We start from the raw sequence: 22,826 nt of genomic DNA on the forward strand, positions 1-22,826 counted from the left end.
GACTGTACCCAGTGCATGTATAAACAAAAAAACAAAACAAATAAATAAATAAATAAAACATGCCTCTATTAAAAACAAATAAATAAATAAATAAATAAAAAAAATGGTAATCTGCTCACTTTACTCCCCTTTGCAAACTCCCTTCAAAATGACTATATGATGAGTGAATATAATGAGGAGACTGTAGTTATGCCAGAAATAGGAAGGAGAAAGGCTGCAAGCACCAATCAAAGTGTAAGCAAATGAAATGACTCACAACAGAAGCACATTAACACCCCTAGGCATTAACACTCTGGGCACTGGACAAGCTACACATACAAGGTGAACAGGACAGTTAGTCTCTGTTCATCGCAAACTTACCTCCAGCCTTTGATGCTTCAAGAAAAAGGCAAGTTGAGAATCACATTCTTTTTACTTTGCCAAGCGAGGTCTATTTGCCTGTGGGAGCAGAGCAAGGGCTGCTCAGACTTCCATGCTCAATGATGCAGGGCACAGCTCGAGCTGGCAAGCTGCAGGAGATAACGGTGCCAATTAGGAGAGGGGCACTGACCCAGTCAACCTCACACTGCTTCACAGAAAAGGAAGTGTCGGGGCACCTGAATCTCCCACAACGGAAGAGCCTCTAATATGACTAATTAACTCCATGAAATGTCAATTTTTTCTCCTCCTTTTGAGTGTGCTTTTTTAAGGACTTGCACAGATAACCAGATAATTCAAAGAAAACCGTTTTCAATTCAATGAGAAAAATTATCCTACCTTAGAAACACAAAAACACTCTTGGCAGCGTGACTATATACCACTCAAACCCTGCCCAGGCAAGCCTAGCTGACTGATGGTCCTTCTGGCTGCCCCTCTGGCTGTACCAGGTTCACACCAGACCACACTTTCTGCGGGCTCTTTCTAACCAGTGAACATGGTGGGAGTACTAAGACAGGCCATCCTGCTAAGATGCTGGATTCAACAGGTGACTTTGGTTTGCAACTCTTCATCCACCTGGGCAAACCTTGCTTGGAGCTGCACTGCAGAACAATTCTTCCCACCTAATCCTCTCATCACCCCCTTTCCATAGATGTCATGCATCTGAAATCTATGCCTTCTGCAACTCACCCCCAATAATGCATATTCCTAATCCCATTCTGGAAGACATAGATTCATGCACATACTAAAAACACTGAATAACTGTAAGGAAACCAGTTTGAGGGATCAGAGAAAATGTGTCCCTGTGAAAGAGAAACAGAAGATATGCATAGTCTTCAAAGCATATGTAACTAAGAAGTAACAGAAGCAAACATGCTTGAAGAGAGACATTTGCTAAGGGAAAAACCTAATTGTTGATCTGACAAACACAAGAGGATTGAGTGGTAGACAGCAGATTGCTTATGACAGAAATTCAGGTTCCCTGGGAATAGAGCAGAGAAAGAAAAGCAATAGTCAAATAAATAGCAAAATTATCTAAAATAAAGAGGTTAATCTTCAGACCTCAAAGAATCACCCAATACAAAGAAATATCAAGGAAGAGATCACACCTAGAAATAATCTGGTAACGTCTCAAACTTTGAAGGATGAAGAAAAAACATAGAAATGTCTGAGAAAAATTCACATTGCATACAAAAAAAAAAAAAAAAAACCCTCAGGCCTCCCTGGTGGCGCAGCGGTTGAGTGCTGGGTTGTGAAGCTGCCCGCAGCCTCTGCAGCGCTGGTTCTATCCCCGGCTGCCGGGCGAGGTTCCCACATGGCGTGCAGACCTCTCCTGCGGCACCTGCTGCTCCCCTCAGCAGTGTACCTCCTCAGTCTGCCTGTTCTGTTCTCTGCTCTGGCTCTGGTGAATTCTCTCACCCTCCTGCGCTTCTGACTGTATCCAGTGCTTGTACAAATAAATAAATAAATAAATCTTTTTAAAAAAACCCTCCAAAGTTTTGCATATGCAAAGACAGCAAGCAGAGAAACAGCACCATCCATATGCTCTTTATTAAAAAAAAAAAATTGAAGACTCTACTGAAGACAAAAAGTAAAAATATAGAATTGACTATACTAACGTAGTAGAATGATATTTAAACATTAATACGGGCCCAAGTAAAAAGATACTGTAAAAGAAGGGAGGAGAGTTTAGATATAGCAAAATAAATGATAGCAATTAAATGAAAATCAGGAAAAAAAGTGACATCTCCCCGAAAGTGACATATCACCACGAAACAAGGAAAATGTCCAAAATATTCTTGAAATAATAAATTTAAAAAGTGCATTCTTTTGAAAGTTTTACTTTGCTTTTTCTATACACATCGAAGACTGAACACAAAATTTGCACTACTATGAAAAAGATTACGCAAATAATGAGGCGTGTGCCCCACCCCCTTGCAAATTCCTCCGGGATCTGCAGTCACAAGTCGCCGCTTATTTGCATCTGAGACTGTGAGCCGGGTGAGCTGTAGTAGCGTCTGATTTTCTAAGTTCTTTCAGTTCCGTTTTGCCTAAGCTGTTTATTGAGAGGCTGTTTCCCTTGTGGTAAGCCACTGCAGTGTGAACACAACTCCTGCTAAGACTCACAAGAGACTCGGCAGCGGATTTCTCCTTTTCATAACACCCGTTCAAAAACAAACGAGAATCTCTTGTGCGGGTTAGTCCTTTAAATTTATACTCAGATAATCGTGACAACCTCACCATTATTCCTCTCATTCCTTTTACAGCTAAATAGACTGATCCTGAGAGGTTAACTAATTTGTCCAGAGTGGCTCGAGCAAGGAGTAAATCTGTCTCCCGAATCCAGTTTCTCTTTCACTACACTAAGATGCTTCATTTTTCTCAGAAAAAAAGCTCTTACGAAATCAAGTGTGTAATTTAATTTCACTTGTAGTTTTATAGACCACTCTGCAAACTTAGGAATTCCTGAATTAGTATGTGTTTGAACAATCTCACCAAGTTAAATTTAGCTCTTCATAACTCAAGATAAGTGCCTCTTTCTAATTCCATTGATGGGATGGATGGATGGATGGATGGATGGATGGATGGATGGATGGATGGATGGATGGGATGGATAGATAGGCAGGCAGATAGACAGAGGTGCATGTACATATTTTTAATATAGAGGTTCTGCTTCTATATAGTTGAGCATCATCTTTTGTACCAACCCTCCTGTAGTTACTAGCTATGCCTTCTGGACAAAAAATAAAAGCAAATACTTTAACATACTGGAAAATGACCAGAAGCAAGCAGATGCAACAGGGAGTTGACATTTAGAAGGGAACAACACTGGGTAAGTGCCCCCTACTCTGTTCCATGCCAGGCAGTTATCCCTCTGATGGGGAAATTGCAATCTTACTGTGATTTCAGAGAAATCACAACTGTAGCTAAGTTAAGGAGGTCTGAAGAGTTCTGTTTATAGGGCCTCCCCAGTGGCGCAGCGATTGAGCGCTGGGCTGCGAAGTTGCCCGCAGCCTCTGCAGGGCCGGTTTGTTCCCCGCTGCCGGCAAGGGACCCACATGGCGCCCAGACCTCTCCTGCTACGCCCGCTGCTCCCCTCAGCAGTGTACTTCGGTCCCTCTGCCTGCTCTGCTCCCCGCTCTGGCTCTGGTGAATTCTCTCACCCTCCCGCGCTTCTGACTGTACCCAGTGCTTGTATGTATAAATAAAAAAATAAATAAATCTTAAAAAAAAGAAAAAAGAAAGAAACCTATGCTTGTGATGGAGATAGGACATTTTAGCAGGAATTAAAAACAAAACATACATAAATTCTAGAACTGAAAAATACAAAATCAAATAAATTCCTTCCATTGACTTAGCAGAAAGGAAATGACATAGTTAGTGAAACTGACTTAACTATGTCATAAAAATTATACAATCAGAACAGAAATGTTTGGAGGATAGAACAGATTCAGGGAATTTTAGGGACTATATAGAGGTTTTGCATATTTGTAATTGAAATGCCAGTAAAGACATGTTGCAGGGAAAATAGCTAAAGAAACACTGGCTTAAATTTTCCCAACATTAATTAGTGGCATAAAGTTATAGATCTAGTAAGTTTAGAAAACCCCAAACAAGATAAACACATAGAAAATCATACCTGAGAGACACTAAGACATATATAAAGGGGAACAACCATCTGAACAGCCACTGATTTGTCATCAGAAACACTGGCCAGAAAACAGAACAAGTGGTGAAAAGAGGAGGGAAAACAAAACAGATGATGTCACCAGCAAGTCCATGTGTGCTATTAAAAATGCTAAAGAAAGTTCATCAGGTCAAAGGAAATTATCCAGATCTTCAAGGAAGAATGAGAACATCAGAAATGGTAAACACAAGGATAAATAAAAAATATTCTCTAAAGTCTTTAAAATATATTAAGGCAGAAATTATAACATATTACAGGCCTTATTTTATATATATTTATATATTTATATTATATTTATATATATATATATACACACACATACACACACACATATGACTAGATCATAAAAGGCCAGGATGGTACAAAACCTAGATTTGCAAAATTTCTACATTTTATGTCAAGTGGCACATTAACTATAAGTAGACTGAAAATTTGATAAAGTATTTTGTAATTCCTAGAGCATCCATTTAAAACATATATATATATATATATATATATATATACAGCTAAAAAGTGAGTAAAATGCAACTCTAAAATAATCCAAACAGAAATGACAGACCTAAAACTAGCTGCAATGATAATTACACCTGTCAATAAACACTCTATTTAAAAGGTGGAGACTAAGAAAAAAAATGAAAGGCGGACCGCCAGAATAGGCAAATAGTAAAATCTAAATATATGGCGTCTAGGGCCTCCCCAGTGGCGCAAGGGGTTAAGCACCGCACAACCCACAATCCACAACCTCTGCAGCACGAGTTCAGGAGTTCCCTGGCCAGTCAGGGAGAAACCCAGATGGCGTGGCAGACCTCTCCTGTCTTGCCTGCTGCTCCCCTCAGCAGTGTATTTCAGTCGGCCTGTTCTGTTTCCCATTCTGTCTCTGGTGGATCCCCTCACCCTCCTGCATCTCTGGCCTGTACCCCAGTTCTTGTATGCATAAATAAATAAATCTTTAAAAAAAAAACAGCTTTAAATACATGGCGTCTATAAGAAACCTACTTTTTAAAGATATATTTATGTATGCATACAAGAAATGGGTGTAGGGGGTGAGAGGATTCATCAGAGTGGGGTGCAGAAATGGCAAATGTACTGAAATACACTGCTAGTGGAGCAGCGGGTGAGAGAGGAGAGGTCTGCTGCGCCATGAGTCAGCTCCTTGGCCGGAGATGGAAATCGTGCCACAGTGGCTGCTGATAGCTTGATAGCGCCGAGATTTGAACTCCTGTGCCACCAGGGAGGCCCGAAATCTACTTTGAGAAACCCACATAAGAGGTAGAAAGTAAATGAGTAGAAAAAGATACTATGAAAAAAAGGGAAATTTTATAATGTTAATTCTTCAGGATGACTTAACACAGTAACAGAGCTTCAAAATGAGGCCAAAAAAATTGAAGAAATTAAATAGGGAACGCCACAGTTAACTGAAAATTTTAACCCCTCTCCACACCTGATGAAGACACTGTAAAGACAGGTTCTTAATAGGAATGGATGTGCAAACAGGGAGAAGTTTCTCTGTTCTCTATTGTGACTTGACAGAACTGACAATGAACACCCAGATGTTCAACCTCCCCAAAGCCTCAGCCAGTGCTAATGTCTCACAGATTAAAATAAAATCCAGGAATTCAAACAGATGCAAAGAAAGTAAATACAAAATAAGGTACAAGAGGGGCCTCCCTGGTGGTGTAAGAGGTTAAGCACAGCACTGTAAAGCTATACCCAGTGAGTTCAATCCCTGGCCAAGGAGCTACCCACATGGCATCACAGACCTCTCCTGTCTCACCCGCTGCTCTCAGCAGTGTATTTCAGTAGATCTGCCTGTTCTGTTCCTCACTCTGTCTCTGGTGAATCCTTTCACCCCCCACCCCACTCCTCTGGCTTATACCCTAGTTCTTGTATGCATAAATAAATCTTTAAAAAAAAAAAAACACAAAACCTTTAAAAAGGAAAACAAAATAAGGTACAAGAAAATGACTAAAAGAATGGTGATTTTTGATACTCAAATGAAATATGGATTTTTGAAGAGTATCTTCATTTCTCTTTGGATTTGCTGTTAATGTTTCTCATTGTTGTATGGCCTTTGTTTAGCACTTAATGAATACAACTATGTACACGTGATTTCATTTTATTTTCACTTAAAAAACCATATCGTATTTAGATGTCAATACTATATATAACAAATTTTTTGTTCAATTAAAAAAAATCAATAAAGACAGACAATCTGAACATTACCTGATAGACATTACAGAACAAATTCACCAACAGTTTAAAACAGTGTTAATTTCAAGTGTACACAGAACAGTCACCAAGAGAGACCATATACTGGATGATAATACAAGTCTCAATAAAACTTAACTGATTGAACTCATAAAGAAGATATTCTCTGTCAAAGGAAGTTAAATTAGAAGGCGGTAATACAATATTTGGGGGAGGGGAACCTCCTAATTAGACAACACAGTTCTAGATAACCTATGGTTAAAAGAATTCACAAAGAAATCAGAAAATACGTAGAACTGAATCATAATGAAAATATTGGGTTGTCAGAAAAGTCATGACATTTTGTTTTTGAAGGCAATATAACATACTAAAATGTTTCGAGATGCAACTAAGGAAATACTTAAAGAAAAATTTATAGCTTTTAGCATATAAATATCAGGAAAAAAGTCTGAAATCAATGACCCAAGATTTACGTTAGAAAGCCAAAAAAAAACGGAGCAAAGTAAATCCAAATTAGGCAGAAGGAATAAAGAGCAAAATCAAATCAGAAATTTAAAATAGCTGGGAAAAAACTCCTGGTTAGACTGAACTGGAAAAGCAAAACAGAAATTATGAGTAACAGAATGAAAAGAATGGGTTACCACCTCCAGCTCCTACATATAGCAAAAGGGTAAGAGACCAATATGAATTAGATTATGTCCACAAATCTGACAACTTGGTTCAAATGCATAAAGTCCTTGAAAATATCACTCACCTAAATGACAAGATGAAACCAAAAATCTCAGCAGTTCTGCATTTATTAAAGAAATTAATTTGTTATAAAAGTCTCCCAAAGAAAATTTGTAGGCCAGACGGCTTCACAAATTAATTCCATCAATGTAATAATGAAAGAGGGAATAGTTAAAATTAGTTTATTAAAAATCAACTTTAAGGAGTAGTAAGAATTATTCCAATAGGAATAATGATTCAGAGTCAACATTATACAGATAGTGCTAGACTATGAAGAAACAAGAAATCTGCTCTGATGAAGTTTATTTCTTCTTTCCTTTCGAAGGCTTGGCAAATAAAGCCGGGTCAATCTGTTCCTTGGTCAGTCCTCTGACAGAAAAGAGTCTGGCTGCCCGCTCCTGCAGAGTGCCCCCGCATTTCAGTCCCAGGGCCAGCAATTCACGCTTGAGCTTCTCCAAACCCAATGACTCCATTTCTGCAGCCGAGTTGAAGGCCAGTAAATCTACAGTTCCCCAACCAATATCCTGAGAAAAAGAAAAATATTTTAAAAACAGATTTCTTTCTCTGAATAAAGACTTTTTAAATTGTCAACTATATTCTATTTTTTAAGTTTTCATTTAATTGCCACGTCTAGCTACTGAATTTTAACAATCATTTAAATATTCTTCCAAATGCACTCTTAATATACATTATTAATAAACATTAATAGGGCCTCCCCTGGTGGTGTAGCAGTTGAGCGCTGAGCTGCAAGCTGCCCGCAGACTCTGCAGCGCTGCTTCAATGCCCGGCCACTGGCGAGGGTCCCACACAACTCAACAGACCTCTCCTGCCGTGCCCGCTGCTACCCTCAGCAGTGTATTTCGTCGTTCTGCCTGTTCTGTTCCCCCGCTCTGGCTCTGGTGAATTCTCTCAACCTCCCGTGCTTCTGACTGTACCTAGTGCTTGTATAAATCAATCAATCAATCAATCAATCAATCAATCAATCTTTAAAAAAATTAATATTTCATGTATATATTTAGAAACAAATATTCAGAATTGTAACAGAAGTTACAGGATTTCTGAAAGGTCTTAATGTTACTTTCTTCTTTTCTTTTTGATTTTTCCAATAAAAATACAAACAGCTGAATTACCCCCACACTACCACACAAGTCAGCGCCATAAAGCTTAATTTTAATGAGATTCCATCACTGTAAAAGGTGAATCTATTAATTTCTATTCTTAATGCTTTCTATTATAAATGAGTAATTAAGACTGGAGAATCACACATGGCTATGCAAGTTGTTATGAACACAACTAGACAAACATCAAAAACAAAATTTCCACGCTTAAAGGCTCAAAGATTGAAAGTCAAATCAACTTTCATTCTATTTTCCTTTAATTCACCCTTTTCAGATTTTAATCCTTGTAAAACTTCCAATATAGGCCAGCATCATAATAGTTACATATTTACAACTCAGAGATGATGTGCAGGTGAACTTGAAGCCCTTCACAGAAAAGAATTTCACTGTCTTCCTACAAAGGGCATTGTATGTATTTCGGCTTATGCATTAGGAGTAGAAAGGATGCTGGTTAAACAAATAGTGATAGGATCTGTGTTTATTAAAGGAAACCAAGTAGTTCAGGTTTCACAGATTCTTAAGTGAAAATGTTAGATCAAGAGTAAACATTAAACCTTCCTGGTGGCGAAAGGAGTTAAGCACCACAGTATGAAGCAATAGTTCGATTCCCAGCTGGCCAGGGAGCAACCCACATGGCGAAGCAGACCTCTCCTGTCTCACCCACTGCTCCCCTCAGCAGTGTGTTTTAGTCATTCTGCCTGTTCTGTTCCCCACTCTGTCTCTGGTGGGGTCTCTCACCCCCGCCATCTCTCTCAACCCCCCCCCAACTCTTACATGCATAAATAAAAAAAAAAAAAATCTTAAAAAAAAAAATGAACAATGGAAGAATTTAAAAAATAAAAAAAGAATAAACATTAAAGGGCCTCCCTGATGGCGCAAGAGGTTAATAAGCACAGCACTATGAAGCTGTGAAGCCTCTGCAGCACGAGTTCAATCCCCGGCCAGCCAGGGAGCTACCCACATGGCACAGCAGAGCTCTCCTATCTTGCCCACTGCTCTCCTCAGTAGTATATTTCAGTCAGTCTGCCTGTTCTGTTCCCCACTCTGGCTCTGGTGAATCCTCTCACTACCTGCACCTCTGGCCTGTACCCCAGTTCTTGTATGCATAAATAAATAAATCTTTTTTTAAAAAAGAGTAAACATTAAGGATTTTTGCTGGAAGTCAATCCACTGAAAAGAGCAGATAATCAACTATTTGAGGAAATGTATACAAAATAAAAATCAATTTTTAAAAGGAAGAATGTGGGAACTAAGTTTTGATGACAACATTAAAAGCAGCTGCTCCTTTTCTATAGTAGAGATCTTACATCCAGGTGTTCAAACAGCATTTCACATAAAGTGACTAGAGAGCTAGTAATAAGAAAATGAGCATATTCCATCAAATAGAAAATGCCACCTATCATAATATGCCTTATTATCATATGTATTAATAAGAACAAGAAATACCAATTAAGCTATAATGTGATCCGGATCCAAGTTCAGAGACACAACACTGTGGAAAACAGGCATCTCAGAAATGATGAAAACACGGAGCCAAGGACACCACCTAGTGGCAAAATAATATAAACTCCAGGGTTAAACAAAACCTGGATTTTTTTGGAGGGAAAGGCAAGTTTTACATCATCTGTACTTCTGATTATTAAATGAGTCTTTCCACTAAGCAGCTGATGGAGAAATAACACATTTCCATTTTATGACTTAGACAGAGGTTAAATTGATATGGCTCTAGACACTGGCCCCCCAAAAACACGTACTGTGTTTCCTGACCGGCTCTCCTCCAGTTTGGCAGAGGGAATGGTTTCCCTATCTGCTCCAGGTACTAACTTGGCAGCTCTTTCCCCATCAGTCATTTCTTTTGTCTCTTTCTCGTTATTCAGTGCAGCCCCAGCTTCCTTTTCCACAGGTTCTTTACTCTCTGTCCCCTTTCTCTCCTGGGTTTCCTCTGTCCCTTTAGTCATCTTCATTTCCATGTACTCCTGAGCAGAGGTCTCTCGCGGCTCCATACACAGGTCTTCTACAACACCATTCCCAGAGTCAGACACTGTGGTCTGTAGTTTTTCTGGTGATCTAGAGTCTATACTCAATACTCTAGTCCTCTGAGAACCACTGGGAAATTCAGCTGCTGTCTCAACACCATCACTGCCATGTTTTGGAACATGGAAGCTCATTCCTGAAGTACTAGGTGCTTCTTCACTGTCATCATCTGAGCTCTCAGAGCTGGACCCTTCTGCAGTCTCTAGTCCTTGCATGTCCAACCTATCAGAAGCAAAAGAAAGCATTTAACACCATCTATAGCTTCTACTTTTAAAAAAAAGGCTGTAGTTTGTCCAGGGAACAGACTATCTGAATAGAAGTATCTGCTAGTTTGAGATAGGAAGCAGGTAAATTTCAGAAAAAGGTTTTCCAGGTGTAAATTCACTTCTGAAGAGTAAACAATTTCAGAGAGACTGGAACCAACCATTCCAAAGATCCAACAGGCTTTTTTTTTTTTTAAAGATATTACAAAATTCTTAAAACTTTTTAATCTTATATTGTATGGACATCAACTGTTGGAAATCAGACATAATAAAGTTTTTGAAAAATCTTGTTTTATTCATAATCATGCCAGAACTGGAAACCATCCAAATGGCTATTAACTAACTGTAGTCATACCATACATTAACACTTGGCAATAAAAAGGAATGAAATACTGAGGCACATAATACCATCGATGGCTCTCAAAAACATTATGCCTAAATTAAAGAAATCAGACCAAAAAAGCTGTACAACATTCTGGAAAGGACTTAACCACAGGAACAAACATCAGTAATCTATAGTTGGTAGAGGACAGGGTTAACAGCAAAGGGACACATGTTAAACATTTTCCAAATTCACAGAACTAATCAATCAAAAAGGGTGAATTTTACTATATATGTATTATATCTCAATAAACCTGACTTTAAAAAAAAAACCTATTCTCTCAAGAACAATTATTTCCCATTTCAGAAAGAATGCACAAAATTCTAAGTTGAACTCAACAGTTTTATGATCTTTGGGTAACATCTTCCTATCCTCAAAGGAGAGGTCAACAAGGAGCAAGATCCCAATGAGATTGTATCAATTTCTGAGTTTGCCCAAAGGGAACAGAGATGGTAACCAGAGGACCAAGTGTGAAGTGTGGGAGAGCTATAAGAACAGAAAAGAAAAAATACTGGTGTGCTTTTCACACCAGTGAAAAGTAGTAGAAGTGCAAAAGTAGTAGAAGTCTGGCTAAGTGACCCAAGACCTCAATGATGACTAAGAAAACCACAGGAAAAAACAGAACTCGGTAAGTACAGCTGTGGCTTCCATGTGGAATTACTGAAAGTTAACTCAACACCAAAGAGTAACTCAAATACAAAACTTTTTTCCTCCTCTGACAGCTAGGCCCCATGATGAAGCTACCAGTTATCTCATTAGCATATAAAAAAGACAAAAGATTTTAGAGGCTCATAAGTCAGTCTCTATTATACCATATTACTATATACATTTCTTATACATATTATAGTAAGAGATGATCCTAGCACTCCTATCACTCAGGATATTGTAGGATTTTAGAAGCTCTGTGCCAGGAACCCAGGGCAGAACAAATACCCCTTTATTACTGTAACATACACATAATATAATCAAATATCTGGTCAGTGTTTAAAGGTCTAACTCTCTTATAAAAATCTAATTTTTAAGGGCCTCCCCTGGTGGCGCAGTGGTTGAGCGCTGGGCTGCAAGGCTGCCTGCAGCCTCTGCAGCGCCAGTTCGTTCCCTGGCCGCAGGCGAGGGTCCCACAAAAAAAAAAACAAAAAAAACAAAAAAAAAACACCTAACTTTTAAAATTCAAGATCCATATAATGTCCACACAATGCAAATGGTATCTTAAAAGTCTTTCAAGTTATGGGTACCTCCTCCATCTCTTTTCTTCACACTGCCCCTCACTATCCCTTATATACCCTTGTCCCTTCCTCGCCCTCCTCCCTCTTGACCTCAATGGTCTCACCCTCACAGTGTTTATTAGTACTTGCTAGTTTTGTTAAGTATTTTACTTTGTCTAATTATCCACAATGTAAATGTCCAGTATTTGTCTTTGCTGACTTTAGTATACATAATTCCCTCCAACTCCCTCCATTTTGCTGTAAATGTCTTCATTTTTCTTTCCCTGTGACTGAATAATATTCTACATACAAAGCTATTTTTATCTGATCTTCACTACCAGGAAAAAAATTGTTCTTTGGATCTCTTAATGGCAATCAGAGCAGAAATCATTACACTGTGATTTCATTGTGACAATCACTGAAACCTAAGGACTGAGCACTCGGGAAATTTTCTGAGCCTCCATCAAACATTATTTTACAAGTCTGCTGATGCCCAGTAGACAAAAAGAAAATGTATCATACCAGTCCAAAAGATCTACTTAAAGTGAAGATGAAACATACTTACCAAAAACATTTCCTTTTCCTTGCACTGGCTCCTCTGTCTGATTTTGATTTATTAGGTTGTTTCCGCTTTTCACCAATTTCTGCCAAGACCATCTTGCTGGAAGCAGCCTGCATACCTAATGAGTAATATTAACAATTCAGTTAACAGAAATGTTAACAAGTCAGAAGTAAGTTTAAGCAAAGAAACTGTAAATAATCTAGATTGCAAGAAAAAAAAGTTGCAATCTATGTTCTAGATTTAAATTTCTTAAAACACGAGAAGCAGGGCCTCCTCTGGTGGCGCAGACCGTTGAGCGCCACGCTGTGAAGCTGTCCGCAGCCTCTGCTGCGCCGGTTCGATCCTGGCCGGCCGGCAAGAGTGCCGCATGGCGCGACAGACCTCTCCTGTCTCGCCCGCTGCTCCCCTCAGCAGTGTATTTCGTCAGTCTGCCTGTTCTGTTTCCCACTCTGTCTTCTGGTGAATCCTCTCATCCTCCCACACATCTGGCCTGTACCCCGGTTCTCGTACAAAATAAATAAATAAATCTTAAAAAAAAAAAAAAAAAACACCAACAAGAGAAGCAAATATGTTGAGGTCTGAGGTCTAGACATCTCCTAAAGACCTAACCTATTGCCATAAAGCAACAAAAAGTGTTCTTACTGGGGACACATGGATGCATGGAATCCAAGGGTCAAATGTGTAAAATACTGTGTGGTTATGTGTTCCCATTTTTATAGGTTGTAAGATACAGCGTGTTCATTCTTGTGGAGAGAAGTTACACAGATCTGTAACCCAATGAAGGCCAAAAACTGCTCTTTGTGTACAGTATGGAACAATCTCAAAAAGCTGGCTTCAGAGGTGTCTGCTGACCACGCTAAATAACCCTGATCCCACCTTTCAGGACTGAATCCTCCAGACGCTCAGCCATCTCATGGCACTGCTGCTGATAGTCAGGGCTGGTGAAGCAGTGCCTGGGCTCTGCCAGCTTCCTCTGCAGTCGTTCCAGGCGCTTTTGTTCCTTTTCAGCTTCTCGCTCAGCTTGCTGTTTTACCCATTCAGCCATTCTGGGGAGGAGAAAGAGACATAACTGAAGAAGTCTATCATATACACTGGTGACATTCCCTCATAAAGGTTTGCCATTCTTACTAACAGCATACTGTAATGGACTTACTAAAGCTCCAAAGTAATCATTAAGTCATAAAAAAATTAAATCTAGTAACAAATTAGAGCATAATTATTTCAAGTTTAACTTTCGGTTACGTATGGCATATGTGTAACCATTATTGAAAGTATGTTTCTCTCTCCAAAAAATAAAAACAGAAGGGTATCTTACGCTTTTTCATGATTGACATCTCGTAGTCTCCTCCCACTGAGATCCCGGCAGGCTTCTCGATTGGTTGTCTTCTCAATCTGAGCACCAAGTGCTCGGAGCATAGATCCAAAACCTGAACAAGTATTTGAAGAAAGTGGGTTAAAAAGTGCTCAAGAATGAATAAAGATGGAACTTGTAAAAATAGTATAATGTTACAAGATTACAAGTAATCTCTGCTTGCTTTAAAAAAAAAAAAGCAGGCATTAAAATTCTTACCCAGGCAGCAAAGGTAAAAATTTTAAAAGATGTGTTCAAAATATCATGCTTTTTGCCCTTCCTCATTTATTTCTGAAATCTGTGCATGTGCTGGGCTATTTTAGAGGACTCTAGTGCCAGAAGTCTCAAGACTCACAGATTACGAACTTACAAAACGATATGTAAGATTTTGCAGTGAATTTAACAGGGAAAGCAATTTTAAACTGTCACTTATATGACAAGCTTCATTCTTACAGACAAAATCTCAAGCAGCAGGATATTTATACTCTGTGATGTCAGCTTTCTCAAAAACCAGATCACTGCATATTTTGAAAAAGCTTAGTTATTGCATGTTAGTGCATCAAGAGAAAGACCAAGAACTGTTAATAATCAGTTTTTGCCCTTAGTTTCTTTTATCTTTTCTTAGATATGTTAATATAACTGGGACTTAAATCTATCCCAATCTGTTAACAGTTGAATTTCCTAAAGTGACTTTAGAACTCCCTTAACATAATAATTAGACAAAATCTTGATAAAAGCAGATTTGATCATTTCAACACTTTGCAACAAACTGTACAGACTAACAGCCACTTCTTTTCATCTCATCTGGCCCCAAGGCTTAGAGCCTAGGTTGTCTGAGAGTTATCTGGCTGGAGCTAGATATTCCAATTAGAGAATTTCATAAGGCAAAACAAGGCTGGCATACCACAGATCAAGTGGTATTTTTTATACATGGCCAAGGACTGTAGATGTGTTACAACCAACCTACCTCCTTTTCCACCTCGAAGTCTGGGTTCCAGATTATAAACTGCTCCATGCTGCACTGTGTCATCGGTGTTAATGAGTGCTCCATTGCATTTCACAAAGAAGCACTCTGCTGGAATATCCTAGAGACAAATGTGGGTTCTTTTTAAATGCCACTTATGAAACAAAAATTTCTTACAGGAAGGGTCCTAGCTTATCTTTTTATCACTCAGGTTACATGCAGATATTTATATCCAATTAATATTTGTTGAGCTGAAAATGAAAATGACTAAAAGGAAAAAAAAAGTCATTTTATATGATGTATTCTGAGTACCCTTCCCTTTCCAGTACCACACAGTGAAATACAGAACCTTTTTGTCTTTTTTTTTAAAGATTTATTTTATTTAGGGCCTCCCCTTTTGGCGCAGGTGGTTGGGCATAGCGCTGTGAAGCTGTCCGCAGCATCTGCAGGCGGGCAAGAATCCCACATGGAACGGCAGACCTTTCCTGTCTCGCCCGCTGCTCCCCTCAGCAGTGTTTTTCGGTTGGTCTGCCTGTTCTATTCCCTGCTCTGTCACTGGTGAATGCTCTCACCCTCCCGCGCATCTGGCCCGTACCCTGGTTCTTGTATGCATGAATAAATAAATCTTCAAAAAAAAATTAAATTAATAAAAAAGATTTATTTTATTTATTTATGCATACAAGAACTAGGGTATAGGCAAAGGTCAGGGGGTGAGAGGATTCACCAGAGACAGAGTAGGGAGCAGAACCGGCAGGGGGAAAAAAAAAATCCTCAAGTAATGAAAAGAAATTTTTTAAAACTCCAAGTCTTTCTAAACAAGTTTTCTGATGCTATTAAATAAAAAAGAAATAGTCTTCAAAGTAATATAGAACTTAGGCAATACACAATTAAATCTATAACCATCAGGAATGAAGAAATCACAATAACAAGAAAAAGGATTTATAAATTACTGGTAATTTCCTGAAGTCAAAACTAAATATTTATTATGAACCACGTCTAATGAGACTCACTCATTTAGCAAATATTAAATGCCTGCTATTTGCTAGGTATTGGAAAACCACAGTGAATAACATAGTGAATACAGATCCTACCTCATGGAGCTAATATTCTAGCAGGGAAAGACAGAATATGAACAAATTATATATTATTACATCAAATGGTGATAAGCAGGATAAAGAGAGACATGTGAACGGGAGGGGATAGGGTGATATCTATTTCATATACATAGTCAAGGAAAGTTTCTGATCAAGTGGTATCTAGCAGAGAATTAAAGAAAGTGATGAAATAAGCCACATGATGCTCAGGAAACAGCATTCCAGACAGGCAACAGTAGATGCAAAGGCCCCAGGGAAAAGAAGCTTAAAAGTATTTAAGGAGCAACAGAAAGCCAATGTGGTTGGAATAAAGTGCACAAGAGGTGTGATAAGACCTTAAAAAAACATTGTAAGGATGCTGGATGTTATGCTGAATAAAATCATTTAAGGTTTTGAATAAAGAGAGATCTGAGTTATGCTTTCACAGGATTACCCTAGGTATTACATTGAAAATAAGTTTATATGTTGTGGTATCATTACTAAATTTAAAATCTAAGCTCCCATTCCTTGCCCACCAGGCAAGTTTGGGAGGCTTGAATGGATAAAGGGGATGGATTGGGAATGGGTCGCTAAGCTGAAGAACCAATACACAAATTCAGATCATCACTCAGGACCCACTCAAGACTGGTCACTGTAACCAACCAACAATGCAGAGAGTATAAATAGGGCCTCTTACCCTCACTGGTGAGGGCAGACCTCTCCTGTCTTACTCACTGTTCCCCTTAGCACTGTATTTCAATAAGCCTGTTCTGTTCTCTGCTGTCTCTACTAAATTTTTTCACCTCCAAGCCTCTGGCCTACACCTGCTACACCTGATTCTTCCTGGAGATACTATAAAAGCAGAGAAAATGAGAAGCTATTGTAATTATCCAGGTGAGAAAACAAAAATCCAGGTGAGAGACAGAGAGTTATTTTGTACCAGGGTGTGGTGGCAGGTGTCAATGAGAAATGTGGATCTGAGAATACTCAGGCAGAGGCAGTAGGATTTGCTAATGGTATGGACAATGGATCTAAGTCTGTAGTTTGAGGAAGTGGTCTGGGCTGGATATTTATACTTGAAAGTTATCAGCATACAGATGGTACTTAAGCCTAGCAAAGCGATGAACTCAGCAGGATGAGCACTAAGGAAGGTTCATTTTTTAAAACATCAGAAGATTAAGTAGTTAAAAAGTTCAGAGAGCAGCAAGGAGGGAGTTAAAGCAAAATTTAAATGAAGCACTACTTTAAGAGCATCAAAACAAAAAAGAGCTCACATACAAAAAAGGCAACAATGTCTAGATTGTAAAGGAGATCCAGGCTCCTGTTTCCTTGGAAACTACAAAGTTAAGATAAATGTGGAATGCTGTGTTCAGAAATCATGATTCTGAAACTTTGTACCTGGGTTAGAAATACTTCTCTATAGCAAAGTGACTTAGATTCTCAAGGCAAGAGTGGGATGCTTCATTCTAACATACAGCTTCAAACAGAAAAGTTTCTTATACTCTGATTTTCAAGATCAAGGTTTCTCAGTGCATAATAAAGCAGTAGACTTTCAGGAAGTCATTATTTCCCACAGCACCATGTCCTTGTTTCTTACTAACTCCATATCTGTGTCTGTTATCCCAGCCTAAAGAACAGCAGTGCTTTAATATGTATCAAAATAGTTTTATTTTAAAAAGCACAGATGTGGACATGAATTATTTTTATTTTTTCCAGTATCTCATTAAATGTACTTGTTTGTTTCTATTCATATCTGCTGTTTCCTAAGTACCTGAAAGAACTATTCATTTATATTTCTTTATTTTTTTCCAATATTCTTCATAATTGAGATCCTATTTTTTCTGCTCTTACTTTGGATCAGTTGTCAGAAAGTTTAAAAGTTGTACTCAAAGAGTTGGTGTTTTTTTTTTTCCAGAGATATTAAACTATTCCAAATATTTTGGAAAATATTTCCCCCAGATGATCAAAAACAGTTCTGATAGTTTTTAGACTGGGCTGCAGTGTAGTAAAAAAAAAAATGGGGAAGCTAACAAAAATGTTACTTGGGGAAAAAAACATGTTATTTGCAAACACACAATGTTTCTTCAGTAAACGTCAGTGTACAGATTTGGTTTAAACTGCTGTGTTAACACATGTTAAGCGTTAAACAAAATAATAGCAGAGGAAAAAAGCCTAAGGAAGCATGGATGAAGTATTTACAAAGAAAAAACAGTACTAGATCAGATGTCAAAGCTAAAGTTAGATTAGGAAGACCAACAAATTCTTTAGGTAACTTAGCAGGTTTAGTACCTCATAGTTGGTAAAAGCTTATATGCTCGATAATTCAGTAAACCACACCACATGTGCATGAAACCATCAAACGATTAGTGAAAAACCTCTAAATGACAAGCCCAAAGAAACTATACCCCTCAACAGGACACGTATGAGTGCTTGACCCCAACCCATGACCAAATGAGTTTATTTCCCCCCACAACCATCCTTTGGCCTCAGTTTTGTTATGACATACTTCTCTAGGTTGGAGCTAACAGGGCTGTGTAATCAGTGGCCAAAATACACGTCATATAACCATAACACAGAATGTAAGGAAAATATAAGGAAAGGAGCCTTAAAAGTCATATGGTCCAACTGTCTCATTTACCCATGAAAAAGTAATACCAAAGCCTATGAGGAGACAAAACCACCACCACAGAACAAAAGCGAAGGAAGGAATGAGCATCAGTTTGCATCTTAAAACTGAGGAAATCTCGGCCACAAAAACTGATAACCCCAAAGAACAGACGCGCCCCCGACAGACCACCCTCGCATCACCCAACCCTACCCGTCTTCCTCTTTCCTTTTCCATGCCGGAACCGCGAATCTCACCTGATCTTGGCAGTGTCGGTGGATGAAATCTAGCACCGGGCATAGGGTCGAGGGACACCGCACCGCCTTGCACCCCAAGCCAGGGCCGCGAATCCACACAACCGCCTCCGTGTCCGCCATTTCGACTATTCCGGAACGCACCGGCTCTCCGAAGTGCTAAGCGCCACAACTAACCGCGCAGCTTGATGACGTGCTCGCCTGCCATAACCCCGCCCCACGGAGTCCGTTCGCCCCGCCCCTCCCCAGGGGCCAGTCACGTGGCCCGGCCACAGCGCCGCGCTGGCGGGGGGAGGGGAACAGGAAGGGCCTGGCGGAGGCCGATAAGGCAGCGGAGCAAGAGGGCGAGGTGTTGCTAGGAGAAGTTGCTAGGGCGGGGCTCGAGGGACTCTCTATAAAAGGCTGGCGCTGAGTTGGGTTCGGGGCGCTCTGGCTGGGAGCGATAAGATGGTTCCTAAGCACCGCCCTGTGCCGCAGGCTTTGGCCCTTTTCCTTACATCTGTGTGGTTATTTTTGGGTCGCGGAGAATCTTGGCCCGAGGAGGCACCGCTCCCTGGGGGCGTGCGGAGAGGCGCTGCAGTCCCGGAAGTGGCTCTGGGGGGGCTGCTTCCTCATTCTCGGGGAGCTCACGCACCCCGAGAGGCAAAGGAGACGACCGCAAGAGGTCTCTAAACAACACCCGGGTGGTTTTTTCCTCCTGATTTACCAAGTGTTCTCTTTGTAGAAACTGACAACCCCGGTGTCTGCCAGTCACGCTCAGTTTATTCTTATTTCCGGCTGTTTGCGCTCTGCGTTATCTCCACTTCAACTCTGTTTTCAAAATATTTCACAGCAAGTGGGCCTTTATGAAAGGCAGTGGCTGTAGTGACGCTTACAGTAACGCTGCTTAAGATGCCCTGCCTTAACTTTGATTCGGCACCATGGAAACGCACTCGTAAGGATTTGCATCGCATAACTTTAAGACTCTGGGAATCGGAAGGAGTTCCTTGATATTTAATATGCTGAGATTGTGGTGTTTCTCAAAGCCTGAACAATTTTTAAGGCACTAGTGTGAAGAGGGGAGGATTAGGAGATACCGTGCCAACTCAACACAAATGCACTGGCCCTCAGAATCATATTCTGTGTTGTTGAGGTGCTTGGCAAAAGAAATTCACTGCTGAAAGGAAGCAAACAAAAAATTCAGAAAGCATTGACTGTGGCGGTTCGAACAAAAATAGAATTTCAAAGCTTGTGAAGTCACAGATTCTATCTGTTGTACTTACACTGGAGGGGAAATGAGAGAAAGACCCTGTAGGGATTCCAATAAAGAGAAGTTACGCAAAATAATGAAGATGGGCTGGGAGAGCAGCGTTTTGCAAAGGGGGAGTCGTGGTGACCCTGGGGTCCAGTGTATATATACTCTTGATGTCTCATCAAGTATATATATATATATATATAATTAGTCCAATATATATATATATATATATATATATATATAATTAGTCCAAGATCTTAAATCCTTGTCCGTCTATATTGTCCCCAGATGTCCATCCTGAGTAAGTAACCTGTAGGGAGACCTGAGCCCTAAGATTCTTTCACAGTTTCTTTCTAGGATAAAAATGTCTGTTTCGAAGGTCTGGGTTCTTCCTCCTCTACGAGTAACCTGGTGAAGGAGCAGTTTAGGTTCACATGCATTTAAAAAAAATGTATTATAATAATAATAAAATATTATATATTATATTATTATTATTTTGCTCCAGGGCAATGATTTGTATAAGGTAAGGATTAATTAGTCCTTTTTAATAGGGAAAGTCCACGTTGTTTATTACTATCTAGTCCTTCCAAAATCTCAAGTCTGAATGCATTTGTTCATTTTTTTACCCCTTTGTTCTAAATTCTTATTATTTAAAAAAAAATCCTATGTATTGAATAAGCACTTCATACTTAAATATGAAATAACTTATTATTAATTTATCAAAGACAGAAATTCCCTGAGTAATATCCAATCTCTTAAACCCTTGCAATGGGCAAGTGACACACAGAGTAGATGTGAAATAAATACTAGTTGGATTTTGATGAATTGCTAAGGCAGTAAGTTTAATAATTCCTAAATGTACATGTGAAGAAACATATTTTCTACTAACATAACTTTTTCTGTCCTAAGGCTGCAGAATTCAGCTTGGATGGATCATTATTAAATTCATTTAAATACTGAAGAAATTGAGATACTGAAAATTAGCGCTATGGCAAAAAAATAAAAGTGCACATCAGTGGGAAAAAAAATCTAGAAAGAAGCTAATTAGCTGGGTGGATGAGAATATGTAATGGTGTTATGTGTTAATAGATGGTGTTATGTGGCCACGCTGGTCAGTGGTTATGGAAAAACTGAGACAGCCACTGCCACCTTCCCCACCTCCTGACGATAGGTAGAGCAGGGACAGGAAGACACAGGTAGAGTTGTGACAACAAAGTGGTAAGTGGGTGGAGGCCACTTCCTCTACTATCAAAATAGTGCACCCATGCTGGTGGGACTGTATTTGATGTTCTTTCCAAGAAACCACACTGACTCTGCTCCTACCTATCTTCTGGAAAAAATTTGCTTTTTGAGGACTGGTTCAGCCACCACAAGAAGGGCACTGTGAGAGCATCCTGAGGCAATGTGGAATAATTGTTCCCTGCCAGGAAATGACAGCACCAGACAGACAGTGTTTGTGTGGCAACCCATGACAGGAGCTCGAGTGAGCCAAAATGTCATGCTGGTCTGCAAGAACAGGAAGCAGAGCTGTACACCCTGGCAGTTTTCATAAATGACAGCAAGGCTCGTAAACTCGTCAATTCACAGACTATATCCATGTGTGATGTGCGAGTCACATTTCTGTGTTTTTCAACCATGTTCGTTCTCAGGGAAGTCGAGAGGAGGCTGTTATTACTGTCTTTATAAGAGACAATGGTACAGACTGACTCCTCCAATGCCACAAACACAAAACTGCTATAAAACCCCAAATTGGCAAGTGTCGCCTTATAGATGGCTCCAGCCCCAGGAACAATGAGGTCAGCTCCTAGGATGGAAAAACAGCTTCTTGGTAAGAGCTGTGTAGTCCACACAGTGCATGCTGGGAAGGTGGAGTCTGAAGCAAGGACCCAAGATGTTTGGCTGCCAGGGAAGGCACAGCCCCACCCTCCTTCCTTTACTGGACAGAAGAAAACAGGACATGTCAAGGGTGAGGTGGAGTTGAGAGGTAGCAGAGATCTGTGTTTAGCACAATGCTGGGAAGGGACATGAGAGAACAGAAAAGGAGACTAGGATAGGGATGCAGAGCATATAAAAAGCGGGACCCACAGCCAGTGCTGAATATAGAAGCCCATGTCTTTGTTGTATGAACAAGAAGAAAGGATCTTTGTTCAGGGTGACTTATATCGGTAAATTCTATCACCAATGTTTGCTCTAGGTATTGCCTTGTTTGCCTTATCATGATTACACTAGTTTTCAAAGGTTATTGGTTATCATCATTCTTATATCACCATCAGATAAGGTTGTTACATTAAGACATTTTCATTTCTATTGTACTAGTCCCTGTACTAGAACTATAAAGCAAAACTACAAAGCTGTACTCCAGAAATGTAGTATCACAGCACTGGAGATTTTTCCACTTTGAAATTTAATTTTTCTCTAGTCAACAAAAATCCATAATACTTTATGAATTCCGTATAGCCAAGCCTTTGATAAAGAGATCTTCCTGATCTTTTTACTTTTTTTTTTTTGAGGGGTGGTGGGGGTTTCTTTAATTAGTTAATATTAGAATATGCCCACTATATTAAGGTTCTCCAAAAAAAACAGCCTCTAGAATATATTGGTGGTGAGGAGAGACTAAGACATTTTTTAAAAATGGTACATGCCTCACACAATGATGGAGACTGACAGTCCCAAGATGGAGGGTAAGTCAGCAATTTGGAGACCCAGGAGAGCAGATAGCGTAGTTCTAGTCAGAAGGCC

At 39.5% G+C, this 22,826-nt stretch overlaps 1 protein-coding gene across 1 annotated transcript; it reads right to left on the bottom strand.

The window, feature by feature from the left end:
• Window positions 1-7,344: 7,344 nt before the first annotated feature.
• SDE2 (SDE2 telomere maintenance homolog) lies at window positions 7,345-18,976 on the bottom strand (the record flags this gene model as incomplete). The annotated part of the gene is made up of 7 exons (XM_084253714.1): window positions 7,345-7,566; window positions 9,915-10,416; window positions 12,610-12,724; window positions 13,483-13,652; window positions 13,922-14,033; window positions 14,925-15,042; window positions 18,857-18,976. 7 exons carry the CDS (start codon window positions 18,974-18,976, stop codon window positions 7,345-7,347), a joined length of 1,359 nt encoding a protein of 452 aa, XP_084109840.1.
• Window positions 18,977-22,826: the final 3,850 nt, after the last annotated feature.

Source organism: Talpa europaea (genome assembly GCF_964194135.1).
Source record: "Talpa europaea genome assembly, chromosome: 14".
NCBI classification, from domain to species: domain Eukaryota; kingdom Metazoa; phylum Chordata; class Mammalia; order Eulipotyphla; family Talpidae; genus Talpa; species Talpa europaea.